A 12,143-nucleotide genomic window follows, 5' to 3' on the forward strand; every position below is an offset into this window, starting at 1 on the left:
TTTCTGAAGTCTTGCTCTTTCTTTATACCACAGCCCCACCGCTCCGTGTTGCTGTGCAGAGAAATGCTTGCTCTCGCAAGTGAGGTGACAGAGTGCTCCCAGCGCTCTGAGGCTGGACTAAAAAAGATTAGTGAGAAGTATTTTTGTCCTGCAAAATAACTGAGGTTTTCTAAAGCTTTCCAAATTTGTCGTGAAGAATGAAGGAAGGCAAACAAATGATTCACTGCAGCCCATTGGAGCTTCCAAGTGAGAGCCATTCCTTCACAGGCTGGGCCCAGCTCTGCTCCTGGAGCTGCTCCTCTCTTGGTGAGCTGATCTGGGCATCTAAACTAGTAGAAAAACACGTGATTATTTTTTAGAACTAGCTTTGTGTCTGTTTGACCGTTGAACTGTCTCACCACAGGGTCAGCTTGCTGAGTGCCAGCACTGCAGAGGTGGCAGACACACAGATGGATGGCAGGACCAAGGCAGTGCCACCTTGGATCTTCTTCCACTGCCATGGAACTGCAGGCTCAGGCAGAAGTGCCCTCTCCTCCTGATCTCAGCCATCCGGGTAGCACTTTGGAAGAGGTTTTTTTTTTTTGTCTGTCTCACTATATGAACAATGAATTCTCTCAGGAATTCCTAGGTTCCCAAAGCACACGAGCACTGGAAATTGTCCTTGTGGCCTCATAATGTTGGTCATGCTCTGGTGCTGTGAATCATGACCATGGTTGGTGAAGGAGAGTGAGTTTGGGCTTGCATTCGTTGTGCAAAGGAAGAAGGGGGATTTGGTAGTTCTGAGCTTCAAGTGCAGGCTGATCTTGTCCATTGCTGCATTAAAAGCCTGATAATTAGTGTGAGCTTGTAATTAGTTTGTCTTATCAAATTCATATAATTACTTAAGCTATGGCTGGGGGACGAAGTTCCAGGCTTGGCCTGCGTGGTCAGCTGCAAATCAACCTTTCCAATGTTCTTATGTTTGTCTGAATTCAAAAGCAGTCCTTAGAATAAAGCTGTGCAAGGAGTTGGTTTTCCAACAACACTGAAATGCAGGATTTTGTTTTTGTTGTCTTACAGCAGTTTTTAGAACTCAACTCTCAGGAACTAAAAATGAGAAGATGCGACCCAGCATGTCTTATTCATGAAACATTCCCCAAACCCTTGAGGCAGTGGGAGTTTCACACCAAGAAAGGCCACGAGATGAAGTAAGAAGCTCTGTTTTAATCTGAGCTAACCAAATCCGCAGAGAAGTGTGAAGTTATTAATAGATTCAAATAACGTTATACCTAGTAAAATGTATTTTCATACTTCAGGTTCATTCAGATTTTCTTTCTGCTCACGTGTGGTTTTTTAGTAGTGCTTTTGACAACAAATTGCAAAAATGCCATTTTTATTCCTTTTTTTTTTTTTTTTTTGACAGAGAGATAAGTGGAACTCCTCATCCCTAATATTTTTAGATTATAAAGGCCAAGGGCACATCTGTTCTCCTGAGCCTCCTTAAGCTTTCACCAAAATACCTTAATTAAATCTGTTGGGGCTGGCAGTCTTACTGACGACTAAAAATGTTCAGAACTTCCTATGATGAGATCTTTACCTGCCTATAACCTTTTGATGCTCAGAATCACTAGGACTCCTTACTTGCTGACCATCTGCCATAGGCTGCTGCTACTTTCTTTTAAAAAAGGGGCTCAACAGCTTCTTAGGTTAAGGAAGATATAATTTGATGCTGTTAAAAGAAAACAGAAATCCTGTCTTTTTATCCTCTGAGAAGCTTTGGCTTCTCTTGAAATGTGGGTTGAAATTTGGGCTTTTCCAGGGCTTTATCTTTGTCTGAACTGTGAAAATCCATAGGGATTACAGGCTATTTTGCACTCTATCCAATACACACGAACTGGAGATTTGGATTTTAGCATCTAAAATTCCCTGAGCTGCTGCCCATGGAGAGAACAGGTGCCCTGTCCAGGGCTGAGACAAACATTTCTGATTCTGCAGCAGTAGAAATGGCCTGGTGCAGTTCTAGGCACTACAAATAAAGGCTGCTTCTCCTGTACCCTCAGTGCTCCTCGTGCTGGGTCTGAGCAGCACAACGAGACAACTGTTTGGCTGAAAACCAGAGGGAAGAGGACCCAAGCATGGAGAGGGAACAGTCTGCTTCTGGACCAAGAGTCTGCTACGAAGAGAGGAACTGCCCACAGCTGGATGCTTCAGGAAGTGGTGAGTTGGAGAGGGCAGAATGCAGGCGTGAGGATGGGAGACTAAGATTGTATGCAGAGCGAAAGAGTGATGGGCCTGGGGAATGTCAGGACACAGAGATGTGGGCTGCAGAGGGGAAGAGAAGGGAGTAAAACATCTGGGAAACATTAGCCTGAGGAGATTGGGTGGAGAATCACAAGTTGGGGTTGGTTGAGGATCAGGGTATGCTTAAAAGAACTGCTGGGAGAGCTGGAGAGCAGAGCCTGAATGCTGTGTGATGAAACCATGGCTTGGCTGAAGGAGCTGAGGAACAGAGACTGCATGGAATAGGTAGGCAAACTGGGATTAGGTTCTCCATTGGCTGCAGGCTGGCAGCATACCTAAGTAGGATTGTAAATGCTATGGTTCTGTGAAATCTGAGATTTTAGCACTAATAACATTTAGTGTCTAAAATATAGACAAAAATGATTATTTTTAGAACCTTCTACCCCAACCCACCCCCTCCCCTGCAAATGCTGTTGCTCTTAGGCTGTTTGTGATTGTAGAGAAAGAAGGGTGTGGAAAGAATTACCTTTCTCTAAAAAGCAAAAAATTAAAGTTATGGGGTGACAAAGATTTGCTCAACGCATAAAGAGGTGACTATAAGAAATTCATTTCATAATTAGAAGGAAACTCGAGTACAACCTCTTGCAATGCGGGCCTCAGCCTCTCTGGAGGCCTTTCCCTCTTTCCTGGTTAAATCAGGCTATATAAGCAGTGCCCTCTGCTGCCCAGGACAAACAGTGCTGTGCTGTGGGAAGCTAACCCACATTCACACAACCCTTCAGTGCGACACTGTTTTACATAGAGTTGTTTCTCTCTGATATCCATTTGCAAATGTGTATCTCTTAGATTCCCCCTCTCTGCTGAAGGTGGCTGTATTTGCTGTTGCAGTGCTTCCATTCTATTAACTCAGATCAAACCTAATCCACTGCTTTAGATGACTTTTTCTTTTCTTTTTTTCTCCGCACTGGAGGTTTCATAAAAGAAAATAGATTTCTCTGAAGTGTTAAATGAATGACCTTGCAGCGAGCTTTGTGACATGAGATTTCACACTGAGTTTCTTCTCCACTGTATCTAGTGGCCCCAATGAATATGTATCATTGCTGGCATCTGACTCAGTGGGAAATGGTAGGTCAATAGCACGCTCGTGCTGATAAAACATCTGTATTGTATTAGAAATGAAGAGCAGTCAACATCCTATTAGCTGATAATATAGGGTAGATACTGATTGGTGGATCTCATTTCTGGGGTTTGAAATGACTAATTTTCTGCTCTCTGTGGTAGCTGCTTTCAGCTGAGGCTGACAGTTATGGATGGACTCCCTGGGTGGGTGTTTTTCAGCGGTGGTTTTCTGTGATCTCAATCTGCACAATTGCTGCCACTGTGAAGCTGGAAAGACTGATGGCAGTATGAAAGGGAAGCTTTCTTGTGAGTTTAGTTCCTTCCAGGTCTTTGGCTGTGGTTATCCTGATGAACAGAAGTTGTGCTAGAAGCTCAGCACTGAGATGTGCTGGAGAAATTAACCAAATAGCTGGGAAGAGGATCATCATGTGGGAGGTTTGGATACTTGTACCATGTGGCAGATTGGGAGGGAGCCACAGGATGCTGTGGGGAACTCCAGAGTGCTTTGGGGGAGCTGGAGGTCACAGGGAGAAAGGTCATAAGGAAAAAATAATTTGAGACTAGTTAGGCATAAAAGTGCTCTAAATAAGTGCTTTCTGGAGGGTGTAGGGTAGACTTGGGATGACATGTAGACTCAAATCACTGGTGGGTTTGAAGGAGTCTGTAGTGCTGCTACTTATTCAGAGTATTAAAATCCATACCCCATCTGAATTCACTTTAGAGAGATGTTCATTTCTCTATTGCTATGTTTCCCAGTTGTGGTTACTCCCTGCCCCAAATTCTGTTGCATGGATATATGTGAAGTGACATCCCTACCTGCAAACATGTTTGCGTTGGCATTTCCATGCAAGGAGAAGGAATTGAGCCTGCCTAGCCCTAGCACTTATAGAGTGCTGTCAAAACAGCATTGAGTGTGAAGAGATGTAGCACTGATGTCCCACCTGCACTCAGGACCATGGTGATTCACTCCTGAGAGACTTATGTTCTGGTCAGAAGTACTCCTACTCTCCTTTCTGCAGAACAATCTTCTGCTTTCAGAACTCTTCATGGAGAGATACTAGGTTCTTTTCCTTTCAGAGGGAGACTAAATGCATTTTTTTGAGATCACTGATAACATTTTGGTTGTCTCTTCTGCACCATGGCCTGTTTTCTCCTGGAGGAGGAGGAGGATGGTGATTATTGCAAATGATGGCAATGCCCTTAGAATCCTGCAGGTTTTTCACAATGCAAATTTCTGCTGGTTCTCTTACAAATTGCAGCAGATCTTTTAGAGAAAGGAGGAGGAGGACATGAGCTCAGTTTGAGCCAGAACTCTGGTCTCGTTCTCTGTCAGATTTCTTTCCTTGCTTTCAGTGCAATGCCACTCAGCAGCACTGCCTGCTTTTAGCAGACGCGTGACTTAGAACTTGCACTGACCTGTCAAGCACTGTGCACAGCAGCACCTTTGATAAAGACTGACTCCCAGCACAGGCTCATTGTTTCCAGCTCCAGGGAGAATCAGCTTCTGCATGTTTCAAAGCTGCCTAAGAGGCAGTGTCAGGATGTCAGAGACTGACAGTGATGATTATGCCGCAAGGAGAGGAAGACAGATGGCTATGACATCTCAGCAGACTGCAACTGTCTAGCTGCTTATGCTCAGTTTAGTGCCAAGGGCAATCCATTTCAGCCAGGGCAATTAATTTATTTAAATCCAACTTGACAGTTTGGCTAAATTTTTTCAATGTTGTTGTCTGGATTAGGAAATGTACGCTATGTGCTGTGCCAATATAGCTTGGCTCAGTAATTAAGACCACACCATGCAGTATAATGCATGCACCTTTAGAGGGCAAGTGTTAGTGCTGTCAACTTGATCTTCTGGCACAGGTAGTGACCACCTTGTGATTACGCATGCCAATGATGAGGAGACAGAGAGTGACCTGGGGAGAATACCTCAGCTGTGTAATAGAAGATGCAAGGCTCAGAAGCTTAGCTGCAGAGCTAAGAGACCAAGGACGCAGGTAAACTTTTTGTCTGCCCCTTGAAATATAGCACTTCTAGGATGCAGATGAGATTGCCACTCTGTATGCAAATCATGCATGTATTTATCAGTTGTTTGGACCTGCTTGGGGTTCACCTTTGGCATGGAGCCCATGAGGCTCCCCTGGCCCTGCACTATACTGATGATGGAATCAGGGCCTTTCGCTTTTCCCTTTTTGTTGAGGGATTTTGAACAGAAAAGACCACCTCACTGAAGACCCCTACTGGGTATTGATTCTTGAAAGTAAACGGCAAATACAAAATCAAAATGCCTCAGGAAACATTTTTGTAGCTATTTCTTCGGATACGAGAACCCGTCTTCTGCATGAGATTGTATACCAACATTCAGGAGAGCCCTGTGGGAACACTGGGAATGGGACCATCCTTGTATTGGGGTATTCCATCAGACAGTGCCTGCAGGGTGGTCTTATTCTCTCACCAAGTTTCTTAAGGTAGCACTGCCTCCTTGCTTATGCCACTGGGTGATCCCACGTCACATTCTCCTTTTTGCATTTTTCCCACTCTCTTCCTATTACCCTCCCCCCACTGCTCATTCACTTTTTTCTCCAAAAAAGTTAAGAACCATTAAGAACCTCCACACCACAGCTCTAATACTACATGAGATAACAACAAAACTCAAAACTACAAGCCAAGTGAGAAAGCAGGGGTTGGTTGCTACAGCTTAGCCCAACTGGTCTTCATAAGTAAGCATTTTTGTTCTGACACCACTCTGTATTCTTCAGTAGAAGTGCTGTGAATGCCCTGAGCACACATTCCTTACCTTTGAATCAATAGTTCTTCTAAAGTTGTCTTGTTAGAGTCTACTGGAGCTGGTGATCCCTTAGGAGGTAAAACGTTCAGGGGCTCTTTGACAGACTCATTGTTTTTGAGTGAACCTGTGACATAAGAGAAAGCCCAGAGCGTGTTAAAGTAGTTGCTTCTTAAGGGTCATCTTCACTGGTACTATAGATAGTGGTTTTCTTTTATCAAAAGCAATAGGAAGACTACAGGCACAATGCTACATTTTAATTTGGCTTTTCAAGCCAGACTTAAATGTCAACAGCTTGTGTACTGCATGGTTGCACAACTTTTGGTGCAGCTGCAAATTGCAAGCAAGGAAAGGTGAAAGTACATGTGCTGTATCAGTTCTTACATCTCCAAGTGGCTCTCTGACCAGTGAACATTGGGCCCCAGCATTTTCAGTGCAATTCTTTAAGGAACAAAGCCTTAGCTATGTGTGCCAGTTCTTGCTAATATTCGTTTCTTGAGTCAGGGCTTCATTACTGCTCTGCTTTCAGCTGTAGCTGTTCAGTTTACTGGATAAATCAAGGCTAGATTTGGGTGAGACAGGAGCTTTACTTTTATTTGCTTCTCTACTTTTCCTCAGATGAACCTCCAGCCCTTTCACAGGGAGCCAAAGTTGTGTTAAGTCTGTGGCTTATTACTGCAGTACTTGGCAGGAGACGGTGCATCTCACTTTTCAAATGAAACCTCCTGTTGTTCGAGGCCTGCTGATAAATGGCCTTGTTGGGGCTTTTTTTTTTTTTTTTTTTTTTTTATTTTAGAAATATTTTGGTCTAAGTCATAATTCTGTTTGCATTTCAAACTGGTGACAGCACAGTCAGGTCAACACTAACCAAAGCTGGTTTCTGCCCCACCCGTTTAATCAGTGCTATGGATTTTCAGATGGAAAGGGTGAAATACAGACTCTTTAGCTGCTTCAAACAGTGCCAGAGGCTTACAAAATGCTAGCTTCGGTTTTCTCTTTGCCTCTTGGATATGTAAAACGTTTCAGCCTCCTGTCAGAGGAGATTGCTTAAAAAAACACAAGCTCATTTTCCATTTAAAGGAAAGAATCTATTATATTTTACAACTCCTAGGCTATAAGCCAAAGCTAGACTGTTGCAAAGGGAGCCTATATAAAAGCCTTTCTCTCTGCTGGATTTATATGCTTTTAGATTATTTTTCTTGTTCTCATTTCTTGGGTCTTTATTTCTCCTGTTTGGTATCCTACCCTGCACTTTCCCCTGTACTTTACCCTCTCTTCCCTTCTTCTTTCCTTCCCCTCTCCTCCCCTCATTTCCTAAGTAAAATGAGAACAGGTTAGCATTTGAGATCAAGTCAGGCTCATGGATAGCTGCTGCTCAAATGGGTTTGAAGTCAAGATAAAACAGCTCACCCATCCCTTGTTTCCATGCACGTCAGCAAGTGCTGTCAGAAGTTGTTCCTGCTACAAGTGAGGCTGCTGTAAAAGCCCCCGCTGTCCAGTTTCTGGGAGAGGGGATGGAGTCAATGGAGCAGAGGGAGAAGGCTGCTTACACAATCCTAGCTGAGTTTAAAAGCTGGACTTGCTACTTTCATACTGGAGAAAGATCTATAGCTCATAGCCCAAGTTCTGCTGTACAAACTCGAGAAAAGAAACGTTTCCAGTGTGTCTTGCTGAACAATTGTAGATATGGAAGAAAAAGCCACAGATGTAACACAGGAAGGGAATATGTGGGAGAGAAACGCAGGTCAGCTCCTGTGGATGCTCTAACGAGCTGCTAAGAGAAGATTAGCCTTTTAGTTTGTCCTTCCTCAATGACACTGGCTAGACAGGAGGCACGTCCTCCTGTGCTGCTGTCCTGATGCTGTGATGCTGCAGACGTATGAAGAAGCCATGTCCTTGTGCGCTGGTCCTGCTGCAGCTGACAGGGCAGGGGCCTCCTCAGCAGCAGTCTGGATGCTGAGATGCTGGAGATCCGGAGGGAGGGCGAGGCTCCTCTCAGCTTGCTTTGCAGCAGCGCTCTGGGGAAGCAGTGAGAGGACGGCTCTGCTCCGGTCCTGCTGCTGCACTGGCAGGGTGGAGAGCAGGTCTGCTCTGGCATTGGCAGCGCTCGGTTTATCCACAAACCTCATTGACAACAGTAGCAGAATATTAAGCAGCTCTCTGTTCTGCTGCTGTCTGCTTGGAAACTCGGAGAAGGGCTGGAACTTTCCTTCTGTCCTTGCCACAGAGTTGAATGGGCCTTTATACTGCTGAAATAGCACGGCTCCCTTGGCAAGGCAGGCAGGAGACACCTATTTTCTTGGGGACGTTTCCCAGGCCTCCTTTATTTTGAGGTGCAGGATTTCCATTCTTTGTTTTCTTAGAGAATTTTGTTTGTTTTCAGGGGCTGAACTGATGTGCTTTACTACTGCATAACAAAGTAATAGTCCTTGATGTCTTGCATAGAACTCAAAAGTCAGAAATATTGTTACATCATTTTAACTCATGCAGTTAGCCAAAGTTCAGAGTCCAATGGATTGCTTATAAGTTTATAATCTCAAAATGGAATAGGTATCTTCACTGCAATCTGTTCTTTTTACAAGAAGCTATAAAATTCAGTTTCTCTGAACACCTGGCTGACTTAGCAGAGTGCACGTTCTGTATTCACAGTTCCAGGTCTCTCTCACCTAGTGTCTGAATTACAACTGTTCTAAGCTTTTGCTTGCAGCCCTGTTTCCAGCACTTCTGAATGTGTTGAGATAGCTCCTTTCCTGGCTCTCTTTTCAGCTTCTCATAACTTTCTCTCACAGCTGCTCAGACAACATGCCAGCTCAGTGAACGTCTCGCCTTGCAGCCATGCTCTGCACTGTTCACAGAACCACAGAGCATCCCGAGTTGGAAGGAACCCACAAGCGTCACTGAGTCCAACTCGTGATTCTATGCTGGGCCAGCCCACAGTCCAAGCCCTATGTCCCAGAGTGGTGTCCCAGCACTCCCTGAGCTGCAGCACTGGGGCTGTGCCCACTGCCCTGGAGCTGGTTCATGCCCACCACCCTCAGGGACAGAGCCTTTCCCTAATCTTCCCTGGCCCTCAGCTGATGCAGCCCCACGTTGTTCCCTCAGAAGCCTTTTGGCCAACTTGTTCATACTGCTATACTCAAGCCGTGCCTTAGTGCACACACGTTCTGGGCAGTATTTCTCCTATTTCAGCCTCCAGATCCAAAGAGCTCGTAAGTGTTGCGCAGAGCTATCTTCAGTGAGAGGTGGCAGCACGTTCCAGAGAAATCTTGCTCCCTTCATTGCAATTTCCATAGGCTTGGTCCCCAGGTGTACTGTTTTGCTTTGCTGGCTATTTACTCCACATGGCATTCAGCTTACCATACCATTACTTGTGTAGATTCCACTTTTTCAATATATCCTTTCTGTGTTCTAAAGAAGTTCCTACTTTTTTTGACAGCTTTTTTTCCATGTTTAAATTCTAACTCTCTTAGTGGAAGGCTGGCAGAGCAGAGTCACAGACTTCTTTAGATTCTTCCCCATGTCTTAACAACCAACCAGTTTGCATTTCCAGTCTGAACAAAGATGGCACCCCATGCCGTGCCGTGGAGTGGGGTGTTCTGTAGTGTGCTGAGCACTGAATCTGCTCTCTATTTTCTCTATTGCTTTCCTAACCTCATTGACTCCTACAGTTCTTAATCTCAATGGAAAAAGGAAGCTCAATGTTGTTTGGGTCAGTACTCACCTGCAGCACGTCCTGCATGTGTTGCCTCTCTTGCAGTCTTTCTCTTTGATCTTTTTGGCAGCCTCATGGAGCGATAGTACTTGGAATTTCTTTGAATGGCAATGTAGTGTGTGTGAGAGTCCCTCTCGTGGGTCGCTGAGTCAGCACCTTGTGACTCTTCCTCACCTTCAGAGACTGAAAATGTCTGAGAAATACCCTGCTGGAACCCACCAGCAGCTTCTCCTCTATGCCCATCCATGGCTTTCAGATCTCGTCTAGAGCACCTGAGAGGGTGGACCAGCAGCAGAACAGCAGCAGGCAGGTAGTGTCCACAATGCCATCAGCTTTATCTGAATGAGAGCTGGAGACCTGCAAACAAAACAGAGCAAAACATGAGAAGGGAATATCCTAGCTGTCCGCAGGCTGCAAGGCATCATCTGTTTTGGGTAGGGGGGACCTTCCAGGATTTTTTACTGATATTGTTGTGAGCAAGGAGACCACCCCACACCTTAAGCATTGCGTTTTACGAGTTCATCTTTGTCCTGTATTTGTTCCACTGATGACCACACCATTTGTCTCTTGTGAGCAGTAGATTGCTGGCTGATTTACAGCAGGTACTGCTAATGGCCAAGTTCTTGTTTGCCAGATGAAAATGTTATGGAATATCAAGTAAAACCCAAAGAGAGAGCTCTGTCAATCCATCTATTATCTGCGTGCCGTGCACTGTAATAGAAGAATGAATATGTTTTACAGGGCTGAGTGCCTTCCTAACACTTATAACAGTACTCATTCCCGCAGTGCAGATAAGTGAAGAAAAGTCCTTAACTGCTATGAAATTAAAGTAGAATGAAAAGAGAAGGTAGCAGTGGGGAGTGTGCAGACTTGGTTTTATTTCCCAGAGTAGCCCTCCTATGCCAATGTTCCCTCCTATGCCAATGTTCCCTCCTATGCCAGTGTTCCCTCTCAGAGACACAGACTGCTGAGTGTCAGTGCAGGGGCTGTGCCAGCACTCCCAGGCATTTCCAGAAGTCAGACCTCTAAGACAGCATGACAGCAGCAGAGCCTTTGGCCTTTCTAAAAGCAGATAAAATGTGAACTTCAGTGTTCATAGCTGGCTTTGTCTCGTTGAATTCTCATAGCTGTTATGGACTTTCTAAGTACATGTGTGATTTTGTGACTGATGGGGCTAACATGAGTAGTAGGAAGAGCTGCTGTATAGGAAATGTGAATATAAAATTGACAATTCACTGGGGATGTGGTGCTATAGGTTAGTAATTAAATGCTGTTATAATGTTCTGTGTATCACTGGCTTGTTACATTACGGGAAGGCCAATACACATGATACTCTAGAAGGTATCACATACTGTAACAGATTTTGAACCCATGTGTGCCACCAACTTTCTTCTTGCTTGCCCCCAGGATCATTTCAGTAAGCCTGGACATCATCTGCAAATCCCCTGCTTTCCAAAATTCCTGAGGGTCCTTTTAAAGGATGGGGCGCAATGTGAAATCCTGCACTGGGCCTGAGTTGTTCTGCCTCCTGGCTCCACAGATCAGAAAGTCTGCCTTTTCCTTTCATAACCTGAACCACTGCAGGCAGCTCGTGGCTGCTAAATTTACATGCTGATTCCAGTTCTGCCACGGCTTTGGGGCTGTTTGGAGCTGGTGGTTGCTCTGGGACTACTTCCAGTGTTACTGGAAGCATATGAAGGACTCGTTTGTTGGTTGTGGTGTTAAGTTTGGTTTGTAAATTACACTGAGGTATAGAGATTCACTAAGGCTGTTTCTGTGGCTCAGTAGAACAGCAAAATAAAAACGGCTGCTGTTTTGGACAGCCTGAAAAGAAAGAAAGGAGCTATTTCTTTTTCCATGCCTTTCTGACTGTGTTTCTTCCTGTCCCAGACTGAAGCCCCAAAGGCTTGATCCTTGCAACTGTAATGGAAGCACTTCAGTTAACTGGATCACAACCAATATTGCATGTGTAATCCTTCCTGATGATAAACTCCAACAAGCACTTATTTCTCATTCACTTCTCTTTCATAAACTGCCCAAGGAGTTGGATCTGTGACAATCTTCTCTATATCAAAGTTCCTTTATGCTTCACAGGGCATGGATGGAGAGGTTTCTGACTGAGAAGGAGCTTTCTGTATGACCAAGCGAAACTGCTGAGTTACCCAGAGCCATAGCAATGCGTTTAGTAGTACCATCAAACCAGTGCAGTTGTCTTTTATTAGGATACCTTTTTTTTTTTTGTCTTTGTCATTGTCAGAGAAATGAAGAGCATCCATACTGAACAGCAGGAGCACCGCTGTCCCTAAC

The 12,143-nt window shown here is 44.7% G+C and overlaps 1 protein-coding gene and 1 long non-coding RNA gene across 2 annotated transcripts in view; one reads left to right on the top strand and one right to left on the bottom strand.

Moving 5' to 3' along the window:
• The window catches only part of NGEF (neuronal guanine nucleotide exchange factor), a 45,420-nt gene that overhangs the window by 25,351 nt on the left and 7,926 nt on the right, over positions 1-12,143 (bottom strand). Inside the window, exons 2-3 of the mRNA XM_042885322.1 lie at positions 9,846-10,193; positions 6,137-6,251 (exon numbers count right to left, since the gene is read on the bottom strand). Coding sequence (XP_042741256.1) covers positions 6,137-6,251; positions 9,846-10,083 — 353 coding nt within the window. The 5' untranslated portion in view covers positions 10,084-10,193. The remainder of the gene's footprint in view (positions 1-6,136; positions 6,252-9,845; positions 10,194-12,143) is intronic.
• Positions 433-12,135, top strand: LOC122187632. The gene is made up of 4 exons (XR_006181364.1): positions 433-553; positions 1,060-1,187; positions 2,040-2,196; positions 12,094-12,135. It is a non-coding gene; the product is annotated as an uncharacterized LOC122187632 (long non-coding RNA).

This window comes from Lagopus leucura, unplaced genomic scaffold (assembly GCF_019238085.1).
Source record: "Lagopus leucura isolate 7727_CA_CO unplaced genomic scaffold, USGS_WTPT01 Super-Scaffold_100049, whole genome shotgun sequence".
Classification (NCBI taxonomy): domain Eukaryota; kingdom Metazoa; phylum Chordata; class Aves; order Galliformes; family Phasianidae; genus Lagopus; species Lagopus leucura.